General features: G+C 38.0%; 1 protein-coding gene across 5 annotated transcripts in view; it reads left to right on the forward strand.

Moving 5' to 3' along the window:
• Window positions 1–27,061, forward strand: part of Dscam4 (Down syndrome cell adhesion molecule 4) — a 234,927-nt gene that overhangs the window by 190,924 nt on the left and 16,942 nt on the right. For all 5 annotated transcript variants that reach the window (XM_069505251.1, XM_069505255.1, XM_069505256.1 and 2 more), the window contains exons 6-16: window positions 257–388; window positions 1,022–1,157; window positions 11,544–11,728; window positions 12,360–12,632; window positions 14,061–14,165; window positions 18,674–18,818; window positions 18,925–19,187; window positions 21,169–21,330; window positions 24,332–24,631; window positions 24,979–25,098; window positions 25,449–25,622. In XM_069505251.1, coding sequence (XP_069361352.1) covers window positions 257–388; window positions 1,022–1,157; window positions 11,544–11,728; window positions 12,360–12,632; window positions 14,061–14,165; window positions 18,674–18,818; window positions 18,925–19,187; window positions 21,169–21,330; window positions 24,332–24,631; window positions 24,979–25,098; window positions 25,449–25,622 — 1,995 coding nt within the window. The remainder of the gene's footprint in view (window positions 1–256; window positions 389–1,021; window positions 1,158–11,543; window positions 11,729–12,359; window positions 12,633–14,060; window positions 14,166–18,673; window positions 18,819–18,924; window positions 19,188–21,168; window positions 21,331–24,331; window positions 24,632–24,978; window positions 25,099–25,448; window positions 25,623–27,061) is intronic.

Raw genomic sequence — 27,061 nt, forward strand, 5'->3', positions numbered from 1 at the left:
ACACCTTTTTTAATCAATCAAATAAAAACAAGCACTAGAATTAGATTCAGGTAAACGGTCTGTTTACTTTCCATTACACAATTCCACAAAGTAGGTTAATACAACTCTATCTTTGTCAACTCTACATATAATTCTAGGTCTATTGTGTTGTGCTCTAAACAGAGTACCATATTGAAAGCAATCCCTTTTACTCATAGAGGAGATATTTTATAACAATAGATTTATATATGTTTCATTTGTATACCTATGTCACCAGGGTCAAAGTACTCTCGTCTGGACGACGGGTCTCTTTACATAAGGGCAGTGAGTCCAGGCGACCGGTACTCGGCGTTCCGGTGCCGTGTCCGGGACAGAATCACCGGATCTTTGTATTCTAGTAAATATTTTGGTAAGTCATTGTACATTGTACCTGCACCCTACTTGATAGACAATATGTTTCGCCTAAATGGATCTATTGAAATGTGTGTGAATTTACGCTTGCTTGTGTTGGCTTGTGTTATGTGATATGTGTTTACATTAATAGCCTGCGTTGTCCATTTCACACTGTATTTAGTTAAACATTAAATTTTGCGCCCAATTATTCGGAGCGATATGTTCTGGAATTCTTAAAAAGCTTTGTTGTGTCTGCACTCGTATAATATCATATCATAAGCCTTTGTGAGGAGGCAACCTAAGATCTAGTAGCAAACTCAAGCACGAGTGACTCATCAAATTTTTGCGTGCTTTATCAAGACTTTTGCAACGCTTTCTCAGTGCAAAATCTATAGAAAAGCACTGTGCTTGGGAAGCATAACGAAAGAGTCATGCAATCTCCCAAATAATATGGAGACGACAAATCACAAAGCTTACCAATTGCCACGTTATTTACCTTGAAAACTGAAACTTTACACCAGGGCTTCTGAATCTGAAAAGCTTATCGTATTTTGAAACGCATGTCTTTGACGCTGTATCGTACTGAAACGCGAAATCTTTTGCATTTCTGACACTTGTGCCGCCGTTGGTTAAAAAGTTTTTGTTTCAGGTCACATCATAGTGACAGAACCAAAAGGCGGGGTGCGTCCTCGCGTAGCTGTGGAGCCACGCTCCCGCAGGGTGCAAGTCGGCCACGACGTACGGTTACCATGTGCAGCACATGCGTGGCCTGTACCTAGTTATAGGTGGGTATTAAATATTACATGCGTACTTGTTTATTACGTAGACAATGTGAATAAATGAATGAAAATACTTTTATTACTACAAAAACAAAACCATGATAAGCTTATCAAAGTAGATGGGTACCTAGGTAAGTATAATAGAGGAAGGAGACACAAGTTAACATTATAGGTATACGAGTGTATATGCACTCCATTGCATTAAATCAGGGAATCGAAAAAGTCTTGTTTTAAGGTGTTTTCAAACTGTAATTTTTTTTTTGAAGTAAAAATAAATTCCACTGAGAATTTAACTGTATAAAAATGAAATGAGAATATAGGGATTTTTTTTAGAAAACCCATGGTATACAAACCAATATGTTTTGTCTCCAATTTTCACGTATTGAGTACCTACTTGCCACATAAAAGCTTGATATTTTTATTATTTTTATTTATAGAGAAGTTTAAATAAACTTGCAGGTGCAATTTACATATTTATTTTTATTTATTTATTGACACTTTATTGCACACAACACAAAGTAAACATTGAAAAAACACAATACAGGATCTTATTCTAATAGATGTAGCATGCAAAGGCGGCCTTATCGCTAAAGCGATTTACATAGTGACGAAAGTTCATATAAGTAGATAAGTACTAGCATCTCAGAATTTGCTTAGCATACCTACCTTCCAATCTTTGTAGAATGATACAGATTTTAATTATAAAATCCATTATATTTTACTAAATATTTTAAAAAATTTAGGAGGTATCCATTATAAAACGAGTCTCTGACATACAAAGCTTGTTTATTCCAACTTGTCATGTTCACAAAGTTGTAACAGCAGTATTAGACGGCTTCCAACGAGAAGTGCACTATGAGTAACAAATCTGATGTGTCTAAATTTATAATATAAACGAACGAGGATGGTCAAACATTTTTATTTATTTGATTTCCTATTATAATAGAATAATGTACCATGATACTAACAGAAGAACAGACTGATGGATTTATTTCTAAATAGTTTAATAATTAATAATTAAGTAGGTAAGTGCTAATAAAGTAAAATAAAAACCAGCCAAGTGCGAGTCAGGCTCGAACAATGAGGGTTCCGTACTACAGTCGTATTTTTTCGACATTTTTCATGATAATTCAAAAACTATGATGCATAAAAATAAATAAAAATCTGTTTTAGAATGTACAGGTGAAGACCTTTCATATGATATCCCACTTGATATAGTCACTCACTTTGAAAGTGTGTGTGTGAATACTAATTATTAGTTCATGACCACATTTTTTTTTTGTGTAATCTAACCATAAATTCGCGGTTTTCAGATTTTTGCCCAAATGTCAGCTATAAGATCTACCTACCTGCCAAATTTCATTTCATCTAGGTCAACGGGAAGTACCCTGTAGGTTTCTTGACAGACAGACAGACAACAAAGTGATCCTATAAGGGTTCCGTTTTTCCTTTTGAGGTACGGAACCCTAAAAAATACCAATTTAACTGTGAGGATAAGGAAGGAGTTAATATTGCAGATGGGTTGTCGAAGTAGAAATGATGCTCATGTTTATTTGAAACCTCTTTACATGGCGCAGTCGCTAGGATCCGGTCCTACGCCCCCACAGAAAATCTGATTTCCAATTTAACATACTTATTTAACAGTACTAGAGACCACCTGCAGGTTCACTGATTTCAAATATAGATCCTCTTAATTCCCTTAGGAATTCAAAAAATCTGGCCTTATTTCTTATCAACATTATAAAGAGAACCTGTAAAATTTCAGCTTTAAGTATATTTCCAAGGGTTTGATGAGTCAGTCAGTGAGTCAGGAATTTTCTTTTTATATCTTTTGATTAGAGGGGTCAAATGCTTTTTAAGACTTTCTGTGATAGGAAACAATTTTATAAAAATGAAATCTTCTGTTCAGTTTTAACTAAATTCGTCGTTAAATTCCACAATTTCTCAAAACACTGGATAGTGACTATGCAACGGTGACCAGTTTACGCGCTAAAAGTGAAAATTTATGATCCATTCTCATAAAATAAACGCTCACTATTATAGACAAAGAAAGTTAAATTTAAGCTCAGTTTTAAATTCTTTATTTTGTAGTAGTCTCGTGAATTTAGTCTCTCTATTTTTTTTAGTCGTGTCATCGAATTTAGTCTAGTCGTGAGTTTATCTTCAAAATATAAAGGTTTATTGAATTTTATTAAAAGAGCGTTTTTAGTCTTCATGGATAATTTCTTGGTTTTTATAACACACGACTTTTGAACGCTGACTTTTATTGAAAATTAAACTTTTAACGCACACATTTCTACATAATGTACCCAAAATAATATATTAAATTCCTAGAATTTCTGCAATTATTTGGTATTTAACTTAAAACTTTAATTATTTAATGGTAATTAACTTTGGAATAGGTAACTGAAAAATTAAAGCAACCTACCCTATACCACGACTCACGTATTTGTTCAAAATTAGAACGACCATAGTTGGTTCTGTAGTCAAATACAGAACTTATAAGTGCACCCATGCAAGGTCACAGTTTCCGCAATTTATTGGGTACTGGATAGCCTATACCTATTATATACATACCTACGCGTATAGTAGGTATAGTACGCGAAAGGTCGAGATGGGAATCGGGCAGGTAACGCCCCGCACACCCGCACAGCCCCCGCGCGGGCGAGTGCGAGTGACGTACGGGTGTGCGGGGCGTGCCCCCACCTCATACCCCGATTGCCATCTCAACCTGTCGCGGATCAGGTATTTCATAAGCTAAAAAATAAAGATAAAGTTACTTACAACTCACTAATTTAAAATTACTTATTTACCTACATCCTACACGTCGCAAATACAATACACACAAGTCGCAAAATAGGAAAATGCTTCGTACCTAAAGTTATAAATCATCGTCATGTCAACCGATCGCAGACCTCCTCCAACGGTCTCCTCTCCGAATGATAAGGATCGTGGTTGGGAAAATTCTACCTCGCTCGCTGGTCAAGTGTGGATTGGCAGACTTCACACATCTTTGAGAACATCATGGAAAACTCTCCGGCATGCGGTTAACTCATGATGTTTTCTTTCACAGTTAAAGCAAGTATATAGATAAGAAAGATAGATAGAGAGAAGGTAAGTAGATGTTTATTATTACTACGAAATATTAATAAGCACCGAAAAGTCACAATCATCATCATCATCATCAACCGATAGACGTCCAGCTGGACATAGGTCTCTTGTAGGGACTTCCATACACCACGATCTTGCTCCGCCTGAATCCAGCGGCTCTCTGTGACTCGTTTGATGTCATCTGTCCACCCAGTGGGGGTCTTCCGACTTTGCGCTTTCCGGTCACAATCGCTGCCTTATTCAAACCCCAAAAATGTATTTGCAACTGCAATATCTTTTTTACAGTTTTATCAGTAGGGATATTTTTTACAGTAGGGATTCATATCTTTCATATCAGTGTGAGAGAGTCCCACTTATGAAACTGAAGTAGATAAACATTAAACTCATCTATCAGTTCACAAGAAAACTATCAAAGTGTAAAGTTGGCAGGTGCCGTACGGGTTATGAATTGAAAAACTTTTGCACGGGAGGTTTCCGCGCTAGAATTGTATAAGCTTATGAGTTGAAATAGCTTATGAGGTGTCTGCCACATGTTTTTATTAACTACTATAGTTATGTAGGCTTTGGGTAAACTATAATAATAACCTTAATTTCTATGTATATATGGAAATCGCGCGTCAACAATTCTATACCAGTAAAAAAATCCTATTTTAAACCGCGGTACATACCTAAATGTTGTACCCTAATATCGTAAACACTAAACAACGTACACAAACCGTGTTTGCAGGGTTCACTGAGTTCTGTTTACGGCTACCCACAACTTGTGCAGAGAATTGCACGTTACTTGAACTGTGAAAATTGTTCCTTTTTTGTATTAGATTTTATCTAAACAACAAGGAGATAATATACGTAATTACCTTTTATACTACCTACCGAATATTACCGAGGTAAGTATCTATAACAAATGTATTGCAAATGTAAGGTTTTTGTAGTGTAGATAATTTTGATAGAAACAACCGTAAATCGATGTACCTAAATTACGATTGTTCTTTCAAAGACAAAAATTGCCAAAAATTATTTTCGACCGTGGACTGGTCTCATCGGATGATATGATACAAATACCTATTTTTTAGGCAGAAGCGAATGTTTCGCTTTGAATTAGGTCTCTGGCATTCCTGAGAACTACCTAGGCCACCAACTTTACGAAACTTTACGAACTTACCTACCTATTATTTTTCAAAGACAACATTCAACAGAGCTCGTTTTGATTCTTAAATAAATAAATAAAGCTATTTTTTGTATTGTACTTAAAGTATTTAACAAACTATGAAAGTCGTAAAATATTGTAACATAGGGCATTCTAATAAGAGTTATCATACATACATTGTAATATTATGTTCATATAACATCCTGTATGTAGGAATCCCGATATATTATGCTGAACAAAGCGTAAAAAAAAATACCAACAGCTTGAGCGAAATAAAAATAATAGATGAGATTACGCTCGCGCTACCGATAACGAAACCGCTGCAAAACGCATAGGTATTAAACGTGCTGAAAATTCTCATCCCCCATTTTATCCCGACAATCTTATATTAGGAAATATCCTACAGCAAACGCTATATAATATCCAGTTGGAAATTACTATGTATGCTTTTATAGCTTTGTATTATTATGAAGTTACCAAGTAACTGTGATCTGGCAACATTAGGTATATATTATCCTATCTCAAATTTGTGACGATTTCACTTTATGCTATTTCGTAAGTCAATGATTTCGTACTCCGCAGAGTGCCACAATAATTATTCAAGACAGTTACCTAGTTTGGAACAAAAATTTGAAAAGCACGCACTTCGTCTATACACTGGTAGGCGTAGTAGTAGGTACATACATACGATTAGTGATTACTATTTAGCTGAAGAAAAGAACATTTTCCCTTCATCCTTTAAAGTTGTTAAAATAATTGATAGTACCGATTGCCAGTTCACACTTCACAGTCGCATAGCCGTAGGCGGGGGAGGGTTTGTCAAAAATACTGATCAAAAATCCCGCCATATTGGACCAATATTTTTTTTTACATTCGGAGAGTTCGTCAAAATTTTTACCTGATAAAACTCCCCCGAAAATCGATTCCTGTGCCAACGGCCTTGGACGTAACACCAACCTCTGTTTGCACATTTTATGGCGCGCTCGATGCTGTTGACGTCACTTACCTTTTCAGATTTCTTTCGGCTCTGGAGGCCATATATCTAAATTTACAAAATGCAAATCTGGCTTTGATTTTGACGAACTTTGAAAACGAAATCCTTAAATCCTGTATATTTTTGCCGCGTTTTAGCAGACACTGTGATTATTTGGTGTTTACGGCCTAAAAGACCCTCCATATATTAAGAAGCGGCTAACCCTTGCCTTTTGTAAAGAGGATAATACCGTTAGGCGAATACGAATTGCTTATCACGGAACCGCAGCGATTTTCCATTTATTATATGACTGTACAGTTTATATAACCTACCGTCCTTTTTATCATTTACATATTAGTAAACATTTTTAGGGTTCAGTATCTCCAGAGAAAAAAGAACCCTTATTGGATCACTTCGTTGTCTGTCTGTCAAGACCCGTCAAGGGAATCAAAACTTATAGGGTACTTCCCGTTGACCTAAAATCATGAAATTTGGCAGGTACCAATGTTAGCAGCAATAGTAATAGCATTAGAAATAGTAATGTCTTAGCAGTTACCTACTTATAAGACACGTAAAGGGGAAAATCTGATAACCGTGAATTAGTGGTTACATCACAAAAAAAATTGAAAAGAACTATTTCTTGTACGATCGTAGAACACTTTGTGTGCGAGTCTGACTCAATGACTCAATGATTTTGTTGCTAGGTCTCTATTATTTTTTGTTTTGTTTGCAGTTAAACGGTCCTTAGATCGTTACCTAATGAAAATGTACCTATACCTACCTTAGGGCAAAATTCCCACTTTTTACATAAGTATCTAACCTATAAATATGAGATTATATTATAGATATGAGAGGAATATAACTCGTTACATGCAAGTAAAAATAATTTATAAGAGAAATGGTAAAAAGTAGGCCTATATCTACTTTTTCTAAGACATAATTTTTATTTCTGTTATCGTTTTCATTTAAGGAGTATCTTTCTGTACTACCCCTCATTTAAAAAGTTTCTGTTAGATGCAACTCCAGCTGTCCAGCTTTGGTCTAAATACTAATAGAAACAGTGGGTAGGTATGTAGACTCACAGGTGCACTTCGTATGGTATTTGGCTGCTCTACGGCTTTGATCATTCGACCAGTAGGCTGAAACTAAATGTTTGCTGTCTCAAACACGCTTTGATACCTACTGCATAGCTTTACACAAATAGGCACCTTTTAGTTAGTTGCACACATGTCCTTTATGTTTTTAGGGTTTCGTACCTCAAAAGGAAAATCGGAACCCTTATAGGATCACTTTGTTGTCTGCCTGTCTGTCTGTCGGTCTGTCAAGAAACCTACAGGGTACTACCCGTTGACCTAGAATTATGAAATTTGGCAGACCTAGGTAGGTCTTATAGCAGCAGACATAGGGGAAAAACTGAAAATCGTGAATTTGTGGTTACATCACACAAAAAAAATTGTGGTCATGAACTAATAAAATTAGTATTTTCAATTTTCGAAGTAAGATAACTATAGGTATCAAGTGGGGTATCATATGAAAAGGCTTCACCTGTGCATTCTAAAACAGATTTTATTTATTTTTATGCATCATAGGTTTTGAATTATCGTGCAAAATGTCGAAAAAATACGACTGTAGTACGGCACCCAACTCTCGTTGCGCGAGCCTGACTCGCACTTGGCCGGTTTTTTATTTATATATCTTGCCTGTGTGACCTAGTTGTGACAAGACAACGCATATCACGTTGATCAAAGTTGGTAACTGAATGGGTGACCGACTTTGGAGGACCAAATTTGGCCCTTTGGTTTCTTCCGTAGCCATCGCATCGGACCCGATTAATATCAATTACCTACCTATCACTAACATAACATCATCTTTAATAATAACTGCAAAATAAGCGTCGAAATCTCGTTCTCTTAGTCTAGTCGTATGCGAAAGTATCTGGGAAGTGGGAGCCGACCACATATTATTATGATCCCAAGAAAACTTCTGCCATCTGGGAAGATGTTACGACCTTCAGCAATGAGGAATACCTACGACGCAGATAGATGGTGTACCTACTAATGATAGAGAATACTTACCAATATCACAGAATATTTAGGTAACCTCGTTATTAATAAAATATAGGTAACCTAGTTAATAAATAATTTTAAATAAGTACATATCAAAAATTGCGGAACCGACGGGATTCGAACCTGCGTCTCCTGGGATCGTGCTCAACGCTCTGATCGCTAATCCAATCATAAAAATTATAAATGTAATATATACGTAGCTTTATAGAAAAAAAAACTTCATTTTAGAGGAATCGTGGCCGGAAAAAACATTGACCGCCGCGCTCCATGGTTTCATATAGCTATACAGATTGATTTTTTTATCCAGTTTTGTATGCGAAACTATTAAAAGAGTGATTGATGGTTATCACATTCAGTTTTTCTTTACATCGTTCCATCCAGAGGATTTCGTTTCATGGTTCACCTATATACCTGTTCCTACTACTATTATAAATGTGTCTGTCTGTGTGTGTATGAAAGTGTGTCTGTCTGTCTCTTTATACTAAATCCCCAAAGACAGGATTTTCGAAAATTACGAATTTAACGTGGGTAAAGGCAAAAGTTAGCAGCTACGAATAATATTATAATGATCATGATCAACCCATCGCCGGCTCACTGCAGAGCAAGGGTCTTTTCTCAGAGAAAGAAGGATTTGGCCATTGTCTATCACGCTGGCCATGTAGTGGTAGACTTCACACACCTTTAAGAACATTATAGTGAACTCTCATGCAGGTTTCCTCACGACACTTTCAGCAAGTAATATTTAATTACTTAAAACGCACATAAGTAACTCCGTAAAGTTAGAGGTGTGTGCCCGGGATCGAACCCCCGACCTCCGTAGAAGGCAGACGCCCTAATCACTAGGCTATCACAGCTTTTTATAGGTAGGTATATTAAGGTAGGTATTAATAATTAGTAGGTAAGGATAAAATTAATAATATTATAATTAATAATTCTACACTGGTAAAGATTATATCTACCTACTTATTAGGATTATTTATCTTCTCGTTATGTCAGAATAATAAGAAAATAAAAAAGGTGATCTGTGACCAAATTCACAAACAGCTGGTGTAGGTATTGGTATTCCAGTAACAATCCAATATTGTTCAAACTTCGAGAGTACCTAGGTAATCCAAAATTCGATGATTTCACCCACCCTTATGTCTGCAGCAGAACCACTCAATAACTTTACCCCAATATCAGTTCCATAGAACCTGATAAAGGACTTTAACAACTTCCTGGAATTCTAAAATTACATCGAGATTCAAGCTTGCGCTATAACTTTTCTTTTAAACCACGCTCGGAAGCTTTTAGAATGCAAATGGGTGCATTTCGACTCTTTTGAAACTATTCCTACAAGGAAACTGAGAACATTGTAGATGTCGACCGACCCATGTTTCCTGGAGGAATTCCGTCCAGGGAATTTTTTTGAATGTATATTAGTAGAGATCTGTCTTTATAAATGGCGCGACCCACTCGAAATTCTTCAAACATGGAATATTTTAGAATACGTTGTAGGTACCTACTCAGTACTCTTGTACACCAGTGATCTGAGAGTTTGTGGTCTGTCCCATATTGCGGGACATTGCTCTTCGAGTGATATGATAAACCCATCAGTAGATATATCATTATATCTTCTACTGATGATTAACAGTAAAAATAAACTGCTAAGCATATACGATCCCCGGCAATATGCTGATTGTTATACGTATTTCATTTTAATTCCCGCATTAAATTATAAATAAAAAATATAAAACCAGGAGGATTCTCTTTGTATTAAACTATTTCAAGCCTCTTCGGAAAGAGGAGTGCGGATTATTATTTATGTTTCATTCATTGTTTTCCATAATTCAATTTTGAAATTATTTCCTTGCTTGGTTATCATATCTATCTTCTCATATAGTGAACTCTCATGCAGGTTTCCTCACGACACTTTCAGCAAGTAATATTTAATTACTTAAAACGCACATATTTCCGGAAAGTTAGAGGTGTGTGCCCAGGATCGAACTCCCGACCTCCGTAGAAGGCGAACGCCCTAATCTTACGGCTATCACAGCTTATTATAGGTACTAGTTTATGCCCGCGATTTCGTTCGCGTGGACTTGACAAATATAAACCGCTATTTTACCCCTTTAGGGGTTGAATATTCAAAAATGCTTTCTTAGCGGATGTCTACATCATAATAGCTATCGGCATGCCCGATCCGTCCAGTAGTTTTAGCTGTGCATTGATAGATCAGTCAGTCAGTCAGTCAATCAGCTTTTCCTTTTAAATATTTAGATTATTAATACATCATGTAAATATATGTTTAAAAAACACACATACATACACATACCAAATTTCATCTTTATAATAGTAGTGTGATAAAATAGGATTTGTTAGATTAAAAACGCAAAGTAAAAAACACGTAATCCAGCGAGGATTTTTCGTAATACCCCGATTAACGCAGGGTAACTTCATAAATGAATTATACCGCTAGAGGGTAACGAAATTGCATTAAAACCCCTCTAGTAAATCAAATCAACGGCCAACGTAATAAAACGTTGGTTAGCACATCCCTAAATACAATTTTTACTGACACATCGTACCTACTTTTATTTATTAACTAGCTCACGACTTCTTCCGCGTGGACTACACAAATTTCAAACCCCTATTTCACCCCCTTAGGGGTTGAATTTTCAAAAATCATTTTTAGCGGATACCTACGTTATAATGGCTATCTGCATGCCAAATTTCAGCCCGTACCGTCCGGTGCGTTGATAGATCAGTCAGTTAGTCAGTCAGTTTTTCCTTTTATGTATATAGATATAGCACAATTAACATCAAACACCGCGGATAGACAACGAAAATCTAGAATTACTCGATAGGAATCCAAGAAAATACATTTCAATGAAATTTTGTACTGAATGGGTAGGGGATATCAAGATTGGAAACATAATATTATTGAATATAATTTGAATTCGCACCGAAAATATATGTAGGGTTGTTTATGGCCATTTCATCTCTCTCGGATTCGAACCGGATCGGACAAAAGGGTAAAATTAGAAAGGAGCCACAGGCGATTTTTTAAAGGCCAAATCATAAAATTAATTATAAGATGAATTCTTTCTTTGTAGGTGGTTTCGTGAACACCACGAGCTGTTAGTACCAATAGAGAAGACGTCACTATGGCCGAGAGCGACGATACTTGGCGGTCTTCTCAGTATACAGAAGCTGCAACGGGAGGACGCCGGCAGATTTATATGCTGGCTGAACAACACAGCTGGGGGAGAGTCAGCACATTTCACTATCATTGTTACAGGTATGATAACTCATTAATTACTCATCGTTGGCTTACTACTGAGCACGGGTCTCCTCTCAAAAGGAGAAGGCTTTGGCGATATTCTACCATGCTGGTCAAGTGCGGATTGGCAGGTTTCCTCACGATATTTTCCTTCACCGTAACAGCATGTGATATTTAATTGCTTACAACGCACGTAACTCCGGAAAGTTCGAGGTGCGTGGCCGGGAACGAACCCCGAACCTCGCGACTAGGAGTTTGACATCTTAACCACTAGGCTATTACTGACTTCCTATCTCTCGATAGAATCAACTTCTTGTAAAATAGTTCATACCAAGTGGACTAGTCTAACCAACCACGCAAACCTCTTTTCATAAGAGTACCTAACGTAATACACTAACTAGAAAGACTTAGGGATGATTTATGCTAGACCGTGCCGGCCCAAGCCGTGCCGCGTCCGAGGCACGAGATTGGGAATTTGTATGAGCTCACATCAGACCGTGCGGTGTCCGAGTCCCCCAAGCCTCGTCCGTGTTACATACAAAATTGCAATCGGTAGAGCGTCCGCGCGTCGGAAGTGCCTCGTAAGTGGCACGGCTTGGGCCCGGCACGGTCTAGCAGAAATCATCGCTAATAAACACTTTCTTTACAGAACGAATATCCGTCCGAATCCAACCAGAAATGCTCAGAACAAAATTCAACATAGATGTCAATTTCGATTGCAAAGTATCAGGACATCCTATAGAAATGGTTTATTGGATACACGATGGAAAAGTTATGAAAAACTCGGACCGAGTCAGGATGTCGGAAGACGGTTTAAGATTACATATCAAAAATACGCAGCAAAACGACCAGGGGATTTACCAGTGCTTTGCTAGTAACACGAGGGACCAGGCCTACGGTACCGCGGAATATGTTGTAACTGGTAAAATTTCTTCTTTTAAAACGAATAAACCTGTGACATAGTGATACATATAGCACTATTGAATTAAAAAGTAAACAAAAGTTGTTATTTAAATATTCAGAAGAGTCTTTTTAAAATTAAAATAAAATATATTCCGTAAAAAATGTCTTAAATTATTAAATATTACGCGTTACACCTAACAATTTAACGAAATTACTTTTGTCAAACAAAATTTTAGACGAGACGAACGAACGACACAAGAGTCACTGTCAAAGACGATGCATTAGACCTAATAGATCGCCAAGCCCAAAGAATTATTGGCGATCAATCACTTATGCAGGCGAAATTGCTTAGCTTCAGCTTTTTCATCAAAGGCTTCAACACCGACGCAATTTCGCCCGCTTACTTATCAGTCTTTTAAGAGAGTGCTCAGGAACTTCACAACCTCGTACCTACTTACCTCTTTAATAGTTAACATTAAATGAAAAGAAGTAATAATTCTAATTGTAAGAATTCGTACCTAATATGAATCTTGATACTCCTATCAGTACCTAAGTGAATAGTGCCAATGTACGACAGCAACTATCGATTGGATCAACACACATAAATTAATTACCTACAGTTTCACCAAATAAATTAGCAGCAAGAACTTTAATTAAAACTCGAACGTTTCAGAATAATGAATCCCCATCATTTAGTGATTAGGGTGTTAATAGGGCTTAACTTAAAAATAGGCACACATTTTTGATTAAGAGATTTTCATTTTTAGATTTTGGGCTTAGGTAATTCTTGAGTTATGGCAGTACTTAAATCAAAGCAAATTCTTAAACATGTTCTTTGAATTTTTCAGTAAGTATTAGACAGCTGGCTCTCTGGCCTGCGCAACGCGCAGGGAATAAAATAAGTTATTTTATGGCTCCCTGTTTCATTAAGAAATCCATTTGTAATTAAGGCGCTTTATTTCAATTACGGTCAGCAGAGGGCTGTTATAAGGGCCAGTCTAAATAGAATCTATTCTAATGTTATTAGTTCTGTGAGTTTATATATAGGTAATCTCAGAAACTAATGATTCGATTCTAAAATTCTTTTACTGATAGATAGCTACACTATCCTCATTCCATGAGTGATATCTGTATATGTATATAAAATTCACTGATATATCAAATTACAGCATACATTATATATCAAAGCACAGCCTAAACCGCTAGTCCTAGAGACTTGAAATTTGGGGGGTGTGTTTTTTGTAAAGAATGAGTATTCACTGAGAAAGAATTTTTCGAAATTCCACCCCTAAGTGATTTAAATCATAAATGGGGCCTTTGAAATTTTTGTAGTCCACGCGAACGAAGTCGCGTGCATAAGCTAACAAATTATATCACGCAGAGGAAAACGTGGGCAAAAGCTAGTAACTTCTAAAATAGGGTTTTTAAAGCATCATAAATTTTGCAGTATCAGAGAGCCGGGCGCGAAATGCAGGGAATAGGTCTCGGAGGACGCCTTACGCTCGCAGCACACATACACATGACGCTGACTGGAATTTCACTGGCACTAGAGGTATGTGACTTTGTATAATTATTACAGCTTACAGGTATAATAATAATAATTACAGTTATTTTACTAGTCACTGTCATCGTGTGGCCTTTTCGAAACGAAGTTTGGTGGTCATCATGCGAAGCGCTTCTATCTAAAGCCTTAGCAAACGGATAGAATTACATACTTCAGACCAGAAACCACCTCAGCTGTAGATGAGGTGGGTGTGATAAGGATTATTAATTACGGAAAAACAAAATTAGACCACGCTACGTATAGGTTCCGCAAATAGCTGTTGCGCTGGAACCATGTCTCATTAACACCGAAATGACGTCATTTTGACGTCAGCCGAAATAAAAATATACTATCAGCTCGAAACTTCAGTCTAGTGCTGACATCACTAAAATGCAGGGAGCCACGCGCATTAGCAATTTGCGCGACTTATAACACACATTTGTTACTTACATCCGTGCCTCCGGGTTCTGTCAAGTCTAATTTTATCTCTTCAAAGTTACTTCTCTGGTATTCTAAATTAGATAATACAAACACGAAACTTCGTAACGCGGAGTCAAGAGCTTTATGATTGTGTGGATTTGATATGAAAACAAATTAATGAATAAAGTTTGTAAAACGTGGCTTGTAGAAATGTATGAAGTAAATCGTTATATAAAGTAAACGTTTTTCACTAATATTTTTTCATCAGTTGTGTGAAAAAACTGGGTAGGTAGGTACATTTGTTATTATTATCTACGATTCGACTCTTACTACTATGCCCTACTTTATTTATGGCACAGTTAATAGGTACTTACCTATCAATATAAGCATGCAAATTTTTGTGTCTCCTACGCTTTCTAAAGAGGAGTTTGTTCGTAGGGCACTCCTAACAAACATAGTTTGATTTTCATTTGAAAATTAAACAATTAAACTCAATCTTTATATCTGTAATTTTCCAAGTGAAGAAACCAAAGGCGCATGGGTTTATTAAAAACTGCCATACCCCTTTCAGGTTAGCCCGCTTCCATCATAGACTGCATCGTCACTTACCATCAGGTGAGATTGCAGCTAAGGGCTAACTTGTATCTGAATATTAAAAAACACCACGGCCGCAAATAAAGCAGGTAGGTACACCGAGGGTTTATCAACTTGCATAATTTATACAACGGACTCGTCGAGGACGGATACATGCCCGGCACGGATTACCTACTGTCCGGCATGGCCAAGTCCAATCATGAGTTTTACCACAATTTTACACCTCTTTAGGGTTCCGTATATCCAGAGAAAAAAATTAAATAGTCAATTCTAAACTTCAAGTTTGTAACATCGGCGCAAAGTTGCCTGTCGGTCGGTATTTTACAGGATATATTTCGGAGAGTGTGCCGAAGAACTTTTCAACCTGGTTCCTCCTTCACCTTTCTACTATCGCACCGCAAGGCATCGCCAAGGTCTGCACCCTTACGTAGTCGAAATTCCACCGATACGTGCGAAGCGATTTGCCTCCTCATTTCTAATTCGAACCGCTAAGATTTGACCCTTCCAGTATCAGTTTTAACCTCCTATTATAATATGGGCACCTTCAAGACAGGAGTGAATAGGCATCTTCTAGGATTGGCAAGCGCGCTCCACCTTAGGCTGCATCGTCACCAGGTCTGATTGCAGCCAAGCGCTAGTCTATAAATTAAAAAAAGGAACGCATATAAGATCACTTTATTGTATGTCTGTCTGTCAAAACCCGTCAAGAGAATCAAAAAAGCCTATAATACTTCAAAAATTACATTTTCTATTCCGCAATCAATCAGTTTAACAGCAAGGTAAGTAACCGTATCGTCCGTATCGTTTTTTATTAGTAAATGGAATCAATATCACTTTTCTATAATAATGATACAGTTTCTCTATCAACCGGTGCTACGACGTCCTCGAGCTCTCGAGAGCAGCGACACCAAATAGCGGGGAGCAAATTCATAACGGAAACGAAGCGACGTATAACACAACAAACTGTATTTCAAAATATACCTTAGAGTTACGTAATAGAATCTTAATTGGAAAATTCATGGCTTAGTACGTAGTTAGTAGAAACAATGCGCCGTATATTACGGTGAGTGTCAATCTAAACTCTACCTAAGTATTACGCTTCAAGGTTTAAAATCGTGTTATCAATATTGAAAGTAACGTTACGGTGGATGCGCCCGCGGCAGAAAGCTCTTTGTGCTGAAGAGCTGACTGTAATAGCCTTGCAACGGATCCATAAAAATGGACTATATTTTATGACGCAATGGAAACGGATAAAGATTACCTGTAATACGCGACAGGTCGCGATGGCAATCGGGGAGGGAACGCTCCGCGCACCCGCACGGCCCCACACTAACCCGGTGCAGGAAAGCGCGGGTGAAGTGCGGGATGTGCGGGTGTGCGGGCTGTCCCCCCGCCCCATACTCCGACTGCCATCTCAACCTGTCGCGTACTATACCTACATATTATTAGGTATATTAATGTCTTTACTTCGATTAGTTAACTAAGCAGTCAGGCTATACTGGAAAGCTATATTGATGACACTTCCATATACACAATAATCTATTGAAAGTTTGTCTGTCTAGACAGACGTATGCTACGTTTTATGGCCAATAGGTACGTTTTTAACCGATTAAGACGAACATGCAGACAACATCCGCGGTGCAGAGTTAGATTATCTACATCCTGGAGAACGAACATGAACCAATTTCTGTTGCGGTAAATCGAAAGGTTTTAGAATATTTTTTATTAAAACCTCCATGTGGATAAAGTTACGGATATCATCTATTTGGTATAAGTAGAGATAGCTTGTATCTTAGAGACGCTCGTAAATACTTTTCATCCCGAAATTAATCTCATAGGATTCTTAAAAGCCTCACGGATGAAGTCGTGGCTATCATCCAGAGAATAAATAATTTCAAAACAATATCATTAAAACAAAATAATTTAAAAGCTTTAATCTTTACAAATCCCGCAATACGATAAAAGGGATGGCGTTAATTTATCAAAGGGATTACAAGGAAAAACATAACCAGAAACGGCTGTCACTGGTATTGAGTAAGCCTCTAAGAAAAGACGAAGATTTGGTAAATCATTTACAAACGCAATTCATTTTATTTGTTAAATTCACCATTGAAAAATTTGAATTCACCAATGCCTAGTAGAAATTGCAAAAAACAGGTATAATGTAACATTTTTGTTTGTAACATATAATGCTCCGTTGCGGAGTGATTGAAGGACAAACCAAGAAATAAACACACTTGCATTTGTAATATGGGTAGTTATACCTTATTTATGTTTAGTACATTATTCAATTAGGTAGAAGCATAAGGGTAAATGTACAGTAGAACTTAAATTTTCTTTTCACATTAGCATCGCAAAGTTATGAATTTTCCGGCTATTATTAAAGTTTTTCATACGGAGCGTGCTAGCGGACATCTTTTGCGAATTTGCTACGACCCATTCATTCTAGCCTTTACGATAAAATAGGTAAATGTTTGTATTAGCAATTTCATAGTCGTCGTTTTATACAAATTTATTGCTCTATAAAACTTTAAACTAAAACTACTTAAATGTAAGTTAGGAAATTCTAGTCTAGTCTAGGAAATTTCAACGTCATGAAGCGTTAATTCGAAATAGGCTAATAATACTTTATACTATTTCGTAAAAAATAATCACGTATATTCACTCGAATGGTACAAAGATTCGTGCCGAAACGACGAAACGCTGGATTTGCGACCACTCAATTCCATAATACCTTCAGTACTTACCCCGATTAAAGCCTTAATACGGTGCCAATTACCGAGGGAAGGAATTGAATGGTATCGAGAAATACAATATTATTAAATTGTGACAAATTACGTCACGAAACCAAAATCAAGTACATGAAGCTGGATGAAGGGTCAAGACTCAAGGCGAGTCTTCTGGCGTAGCCATTTAAAACACTAAGTCTAGGGGTAGGGCAAAATTTAAGACTGTGTGAAGATGGGGGCTCAGGTTTAAAACCATTTTAACTGTTTTTTAAAAAGTATTTTTGACCGGCTAAGGGTTTTGACTGTAACACAGGGAAAAATACGCCTTACTCACAACCTTGATTGGGAAGCTGGAAGAAATCTCTGTTTAGAGATGTAACTTAATTTATTATTACTTTGTAACTACAATTTTGGTACATGAAAAATAAAAATAAAAAAATAAAAATACTATACATTAGGTACAATAACATTATACTATGTGCCTAATACAATGTGCAAATTTAACTGCTTCCCGTATTATATTTCATGCCCCGACCGTGCTCTACAAATTAAAGACCATTAACTTATCTCTGCACACAAGCCATTTTTCCAGCGCTAAACAATAGACCCTGAAGTCATTGTGTTAGCCGTTGGGTATATAATTAGCATGAATAAAGATAATAGGGTAGTTATACATAATGTAATGGATAACGCTTATCTTGCATTCGGTATAATATAATATGTACCTACTCGTAATATGTATGACCGCGTTAATTGTGTTTATTTTCTTCCTAGAGTCAAAACCGGAGTTAGTATACTGGTTCTCGGAGCAGACTTTACAACCAGGGCCAAGTGTTTCACTAAAGTGCGTTGCAATGGGTCACCCGCCTCCACAATTTACATGGCTGTTGGATGGTTTCCCCATTCCAACAAATTCAAGGTAAGCCTACTTATTACTACTTATTAAAATAAACCTACTTTTTAAAATTAATCATTAGATTTGTAGAAACTATAAAATATTCAACAACAACAAACTTCTTATTCAGATTCGTCGTGGGCCAGCACGTTACTCTTCAAGACGACGTTGTCAGCCATCTTAATATCAGCAGAGTTACAGAACAAGATGGTGGGGAATACGCATGTGTTGCCAGCAATTCAGCGGGCAAAGCACTTCATGCTGCTAGAGTTAACGTTTACGGACTACCGTATATAAGAGAAATGCCTAAAGTAACAGCTGTCGCAGGCAGTGATTTGAACATAAAGTGTCCTGTTGCTGGGTACCCCATTGAATCCATTACGTGGGAAAGAGGTAAGCTAGCCACAGTAAACTTATTTTTACCGAAGATTTTCCTTTTTCTTTGTATTATTTAGTTGGTATCTAGGTATGTGTGAAAATTTTTGCGTTTTATATTATGTGCTTATTTAGACATCTACCTATATGTTTGATGTTGTTTCATCATCTAACGTAATGGATAATTTTTTACCTCGTTTCGTGCTCATTACGTTGTGAAATTGGATTGTCGTCTTATTTCTGTCTTGGTATTTCTAACAGTATTTTTCCAAAATGTGTTACAGAATATCGTTGTTTTTATATTTGGTGTTTAAAAAATATTAAACTTTATTATGTCGTTGCAAATCTCCTAACGTGCCTTTTTGGAGAAATTTAGTTTTCGTTTTTCTCAAAAAATTACCTTTTAGGATCGATGTCTTTTTAGCATAAGAAATTGCAACTACGATTTTAAAATATGCAATGGACTACGACTCATCCATGATTCATGAAAATGACAGGGCGACTTTTCAAAGTTGAACGAAAAACTTAACGCAACAGACCAGAAATAACTCAAAGTGACGACAAAATTCAACAATGCTTAGAAGAAAATGGGGGAATCAAATATATCACTGATTTAACCAAGCGTTTGAAAGGACACTTTAGTGAAAGAGTATCGAATTAAACTCGAGGGAGAGTAACTTTCTCATAGCAACAGGTCGTTAAGGAAACTGGGGCAAGTAAGCGAAGGCAAAAATACACAAAGAATGGCATAAAAGCCTCTGTGACGTCAACGTTCTGGAGGATTGTTGACACTTTCTAGCAATGCGACAGTCTTATTGTGACCTGACGACAGCCTAGATTAAATAATAGTAATTTCATACGCATTTTCTTTTTAGCATAAATATGGTCAGACACCTCTGAATTTTAACTCCGCTAAAAAAAAGTAATTCGTGACGTCTAGAGAGAGCTAAAATATTTAATTCGAATGAAATTTTCCGCCATCCGTTGGAGTTACGAGAGTTTTGTTGAAATACGATGCGCTATCTGGCTATCTTTTAGTTGTTTAACTTTTAATATTAAAAATAGGGGAGGTGTTGATATGAAATTGTCAAAATTTTAAACTATATTTCGCTCCCCTATTTTTATTTTAACATCAACTCGTATTCGTAATATGAAGATTAACTTAAATTTAAAAAAATCTTCATTTAACTTTACATATAAAATAAGGTTTTATTAAATAGGTAACAAATTGTTACCACAGAAAATTACATAGGCACAGGGAGATCAAGTTATATTGTTTTAAACGCTGGCAAGCAGAATTTGAAAGCCCTTTATACTCAGGTATAAGTTGAATAGTTGCAAACGTAGTGCTTGGATCAAAAATAATAAAGCCATTTAAAGACTCTCGCTTAATGAGATCTCCATGAAAAGACAAGATCGTTGTTGACAAGGGTCGCAAAGGAAACGGAAAATTACGGGGGAGTGACCGACGAGTCTTAATTTGAACTTGCTCGGTAATTCTGTTAAACTGACTGAGGATTTTACGCTCTGATATTTTGTTTATATCACTTTGATCTGTGGTTGGCGGATGAGTGTTTTGGGTAAGAGTAGTTGTTCCATTTAGGTAAAGTGGGTTAGGAATTTATTCTTGATATATAAGTATTTCAGTTAGTCACAGTTGATGTCACAATGTTGAACCAAAAGGGGTATTTTTAAAGATAAAACTTCTTTAGGCACGTTGGGCGATTTTGGGATGGGTAAAAACTTCAAGGTCGCATCACCAACATGCTGATGTTAATAATGCTTGGAGTGCCGAAAAATGTATAAACTAAGCTAACGTTAACGTTAAGCGGTTTTAATTTACAAATTAAATTTTGATTACTGATACTACAATGAATTCGAAAATCCGAAAATCCCACGTTTTAAGTTTTCATTTCTACCGGCACACCCTACTGACTGCCAAGTTTTTGTTTTATTAGTGTTCGGAAACAATCATAATAATTATAAATTTGATTAACAGATGGTCAAACATTGCCTTTAAACCGAAGACAAAAGGTGTTTCCAAATGGGACTCTAATCGTCGAACAGACGCAGAGAGGGGAAGACGCTGGTACATACACCTGTCAGGCTGCTAACCGACAACGCCACGTCGCGCGACGGGATGTTGAAGTGCAGATATTAGGTATGAATACCTACCATCAATAATTTGGAGAAAACTCAGCGAATTCACTAATTAAAGTATAATAAGTATTACATGATTTAAATTTTTAGTAAGTTAACAATTTACCCATTTAGCCATTACGCACGGTCAACTATATTGGAAATCGCCGTGTGTTTGCGCATGAAGTTGCGGCGATTGCGTGCGTATTGCATAATACACGGCGATTTCCATATAAATTTAATGATTAATTTATAATTAAACAAATTCTAACGGTCGCCGTCGGCCGAGTTGCGGGTCTTAGTGAAAACAACCAATAATAGGTATATCTTGGAATATTAAAACCTTCATATTTCTTGTTTCGGTTGTATATTTCGACATTAAGTACACTCATTACCAGAGAACTTTATTTACTACACACACATATATCAAAAACCTGATAGAAAGTTTTATTCTGCAGCCCGATTTCAAATATTAGTAGTGTAAGAGATTCCAGCTGGGATGCTGGATCTTGCCTCACGTTGGATAGCTGGACTGCTCCACGTTGGTTAACGGGGTCCGGATGGCACAAGAGAAACAACGTCGTAACAGCACCACGTTTATTTTCGCGTTAAGAGTTAGAGTCGTGTCCCAGCGTCGTCCCACGCAGTGGAAGCGAGAGGTCGGAAGCGCGACTAGTAGTGTACGACGCGACAGCCGTGTCCCGTGCACACGTCCCACGCGGTGGAAGCGAATGCCGGAAGCGCGACTGTGCTGCACTGTACGAGTAGCCGATAGCCATGTCCCGAACAAACGTCCCACGCAGTGGAAGCGCAGTCGGAAGCACGACTCAGCGTACTCGTACGTTGTACGATGGTGAATCCGAAGACTGGCGAACCGCGAACTCTAGGATTGAGTCGGTTTGAGTCGGATTGAGTCGGATTGACAACTGATGGCTGTGGCTGGGTCTTATACTGCGGCCGGACGATCTCCGCAGCGCGATGCGCTTTTGGCCAACCCACAGCCAACGCCATCTAGTGGCAACTTGGCGAGTTCGAGGGAGTTAGCGCGATCCACACCTTGGCTAGCGCCATCTGGTTATCGCTTGTGTTACAGTCTCCCCCTCAGTTTCCGAAGGCGTCCCGACGAGGAAACTGGAGAAAGAGTTCGTTTCGTAATTTGTCCCTCCTGTTGAACGTTGAATTTCATCCTCAGTGTGTTACAGTCTCCCCCTCAGTTTCCGAAGGCGTCCCGACGAGGAAACTGGAGAAAGAGTTCGTTTCGGCATTTGTCCCTCCTGTTGAATGTTGAGCTTCATCCTCCCCCTGGTTCAGAGCAGCTCCCATGGCATAACTCCAGTGAGGTCTTCGTACGTTATGTTGATAGCCATCACGTAGACTCTTGGGTCTGAAGTTTTCGATTTGCCTGTGTCTGCCGGTTGTAACCAGCAGCCCCACACGTTGTGCGCCACTGTAAGAGATTCCACGTGGGATACGCTGTATGCCCCACGTTGGTTGACGGGGTCCGGACGGCACAAGAGAAACACCGTTGCGTGACAACAACACGTTTATTTCGCGTTATAAGTCAGAGTCGTGTCCCAACGTCGTCCCACGCAGTGGAAGCGAGAGGTCGGAAGCGCGACTAGTAGTGTACGACGCGACAGCCGTGTCCCGTGCACACGTCCCACGCGGTGGAAGCGAACGCCGGAAGCGCGACTGTGCTGTACGAGTAGCCGATAGTCATGTCCCGAACAAACGTCCCACGCAGTGGAAGCGCAGTCGGAAACACGACTCAGCGTACTCGTACGTTGTACGTTGGTGAATCCGAACATGGCAAACTCTAGGGTTGATTCGGATTGATTCGGATTGATTCGGATTGATTCGGATTGATTCGGATTGATTCGGATTGATTCGGATTGATTCGGATTGATTCGGATTGATTCGGATTGATTCGGATTGATTCGGATTGATTCGGATTGATTCGGATTGATTCGGATTGAGTCGGATTGAGTCGGATTGACAACTGATGGCTGTGGCTGGGTCTTATACTACGGCCGGACGATCTCCGCAGCGCGATGCGCTTTTGGCCAACCCACAGCCAACGCCATCTAGTGGCAACTTGGCGAGTTCGAGGGAGTTAGCGCGATCCACACCTTGGCTAGCGCCATCTGGTTATCGCTTGTGTTACAGTCTCCCCCTCAGTTTCCGAAGGCGTCCCGACGAGGAAACTGGAGAAAGAGTTCGTTTCGTAATTTGTCCCTCCTGTTGAACGTTGAATTTCATCCTCAGTGTGTTACAGTAGCAAAATTTTTACAAAAACTTTCCCAATTTCCTCAGCGAACACCATAAAGAATTTTAGATGGCCGAATTCTTCTTACATAACTCAATGTGCTTAAAAATGATATAACAGCATAAAATATTAGGTCGGTTATGAAACTTTGGTTGATAAGTGACTTGCACTTTTAATTTGGTAGGAACAAGCTTTCCAATAACTATAAGCGAATACCTACCTACATATTAAAAAAAAATGAGTTAATTTATGTCCATGTTTCTAAACTCTAGATTAATAATATAGGCAGTATATACTAATATCAGCAATAGGTAGGTATGCTACGTTTTAAAGGAATTAATTAAACTTTACCATTCTCGCGCGATTACCATTCTCCTAGCATCCACGAAACTTTTCTTGGTAAATAGGCTCATGAAATAAAAAGAAAGAAAAAGATTAACGCGGCGCCGCAGCCGTCTACTTAAGAATTCCTAAACGGTAGCCAAAGATTTTGCACTAATTAAACGTTAAAAAGAAACAAGGCAAGAATGTTGGTTTGTAGTTGCAAAAAGTTTTCAAGGCGGATTACTTAGGATATAGTTACCTACCAACCTACTTAGGAAGCTACGAAGAGATTAATCTAACTAACTGCATAGATAATATGTAGTTGATTCAAAATTGCATTTACTACGGACGTCTGTCAAAAACATTCTGCTAGATTATACCTACCCTAGTACCTACATATTATGTTAGTAGGTACAACGGTTTTTCATTTCAGTGCAACCGAAGATATTGCCCATTCAGCCACTGACGAATTTACTAAGGGAGGGTATGAGAGCAGCTATTTCCTGTCAGATATTGGAGGGCGATTTGCCGATTGCATTCCGATGGGAGAAAAATGGCCAGCCGGTGACGTCGTCGCCATATGCACCGAGCGGGATAATAACTAGGCGGATGGACGAGTACAGTGCGTCGCTTGTGATAGAGCATATCACGTCGCTACACAGTGGAAATTATACGTGCATAGCTTCCAATGTTGCAGGATCTGAACGGTTTACTGTACCGCTTACTGTAAATGGTAAGGATCTTCAAAATTTACTATTTTACGTATCTCTATCTTGTTTCTTGGCTGCTCAATGTACATTGGGAGCACCTCACTCTCAACACCTGGGTGTCTGGTGCACTTCGACCGTCCGTTGTGCCAGACACTTCTTTCCACGCACACGCTTGCTGTGGAATCAACTCCCATCGGTGGTGTTCCCACTAGATTACAACATGGGGTTATTCAAGAGGAGGACCAACAAATTCCTGAAAGGCCGGCAACGCGTCGGCAGTTCTTCTGGTGCTGAAAATGTTCATGGGCGGCGGTAATCGCTGTTTCTATTTTTTTAAATAGGTACCTACTTAATTTGACTATTTGCGCAGTACCCCCTCGGTGGCGTCTGGAACCAAACGATGTAGCCGTTGCGGCTGCCCAAGATGTGACCCTACAGTGTCAAGCAGATGGCTATCCGAAACCTAACATCACTTGGAAAAAAGCTGTTGGTAAGTATTAGCTTTCAGATCTGTGTGCCTTATACAAGGTGATTAAGTTTGTTTTACTTCAAGTTTAAGTCATATTTTGTTTTACTTTTTTAATTTTAGATTTTTATCATTTACTTTTATCTATTTTTTAATCCTGTCAAGCATCGCGACATTGCTGTCTAAGGAAAGTAAACCATTTCCGTTCCTGTGGAAACTGAAGTGGTGGTCTGTGTATATACAACGTTGTGTAGATGTATCAAGAGTGTATAAAAGGGTTGTAAGAGTGGTTTAAAAATTTAGTCAATCGATCAACTTTTCTACTTTTGCGGACCCAAACTAACGGAAGCTGAATTTTTGTATCTATATCGCAGGGAACACGCCGGGCGAATACAAGGACTTCATGTTTGAAGGAAGCTCTCGTGTCTTGGAGAATGGATCGCTAGTCTTCGAAAGAGTGGCAAAGGATAGCGAAGGGCATTACTTATGCGAGGCCAGAAACGATATTGGAGCAGGGCTCAGTAAACTAATCTTTTTGAAAGTCAACGGTAAGTAATTTTATATTCATACAATTTTCTAATAACAATATTTATCGACTGACTTGCTTACACTCGCGACATCTTCCGCGTGGGTAGACTACACAAATTCCAAACCCCTGTTTACCCCTTTAGGGATTGAATTTTCAAAAATACTTTCTTAGTGGATCCGGCTGAAATTTGGCACGCAGATAGCTATGATCTGCGTGCCACATTTCAGCAGTTCGATCCCTCCAGTAGTTTGAGCTGCGCGTTGATAGATCAGTCAGTAAGTCAGTCAGTCAGCTTTTCTTTTTATCACATCACACTAATATTATAAAGGCGAAAGTTTGTATGTGTGTGTGTGTGTATGTTTGTTACTCCTTCACGCAAAAACTACTAGACGGATTTGGCTGAAATTCGGATTGGAGATAGATTATACCCTGGATTAACACATAGGCTACTTTTTATCCCGAAAAATCAGAGTCCCCGCGGGATTTTGAAAAACGTAAATCCACGCGGACGAAGTCACGGGCATTAGCTAGTATTATATAGATTTAAAAAAGTTGTCAAACCAAGTCTTTGAAAGCCGAGAAGAGGCTGGGAGGTTCGACTGTCATTTCTAGAGCACAGTAGGTATATCAATTTTATTTTGTTACTTACTCAAGAATCTTATATTATTATCTTACAAGTATCTCTGTTATCTCTATCAAGGATACCCATTCCTGGAAGATATTTATCTCTGTAAATCTATCTTCGAGGCAGGAAAAGCTGAAAATACAATAGCAGTTCCGCTAGTATTATCAGAAATAGACCATTTTACTTAAGATTTCTGGCCTTTTATTTTTACACTTTATTTATAACCGGAACGCCCCTTGACGTAAAGAGAAGCTTAGAAAAGAAACACACACAATAGTAAGAATTTTGTGTTTTGGTGTTATCATAAACATGTTTAGATTGAAACGAGTTATACAATATTTAAGCTTTATGGCTTTTAATAAATAAAGCAAATAATAAATTCAAAGTATAAAAAAAATATGAATTTGTAAAAAATAAAGTTTGATGAGGCGGAAAATGTAACAGAGTAGAAAATTTAATGGAGTATGCCGCAATACCTATAACTTAATACTGCCGTCTGCCGTAGCCCTTATTGGAATACTAGACAGTTGGCTTCAGCCAGGATAGCTCCGTGCACGTGTTAGTATGTCGCAATATTGGCTTTGCGGTACAAATATATCTTCATCCATTAGAACTGTGACGTTTCGCAAACTGTCTCTTCGCTTATCGCTATCTAATAAATTAGGCGTGTAGGTAAATGGCGAACGTTAGATTTCGGTCATGTCTCTTATCTATGAAGTTTTGCATAATATATACCTACTTATGTAGGTACTTATACTTTTGATAATGTTTCATGTAGGTAGGAAACATGTATGGACATAATCACCGGAGTAATTTCGTTCGTAAAAGATTGG

The sequence above is a fragment of the Maniola hyperantus genome, chromosome 20 (assembly GCF_902806685.2).
Source record: "Maniola hyperantus chromosome 20, iAphHyp1.2, whole genome shotgun sequence".
Lineage (NCBI taxonomy): Eukaryota > Metazoa > Arthropoda > Insecta > Lepidoptera > Nymphalidae > Maniola > Maniola hyperantus.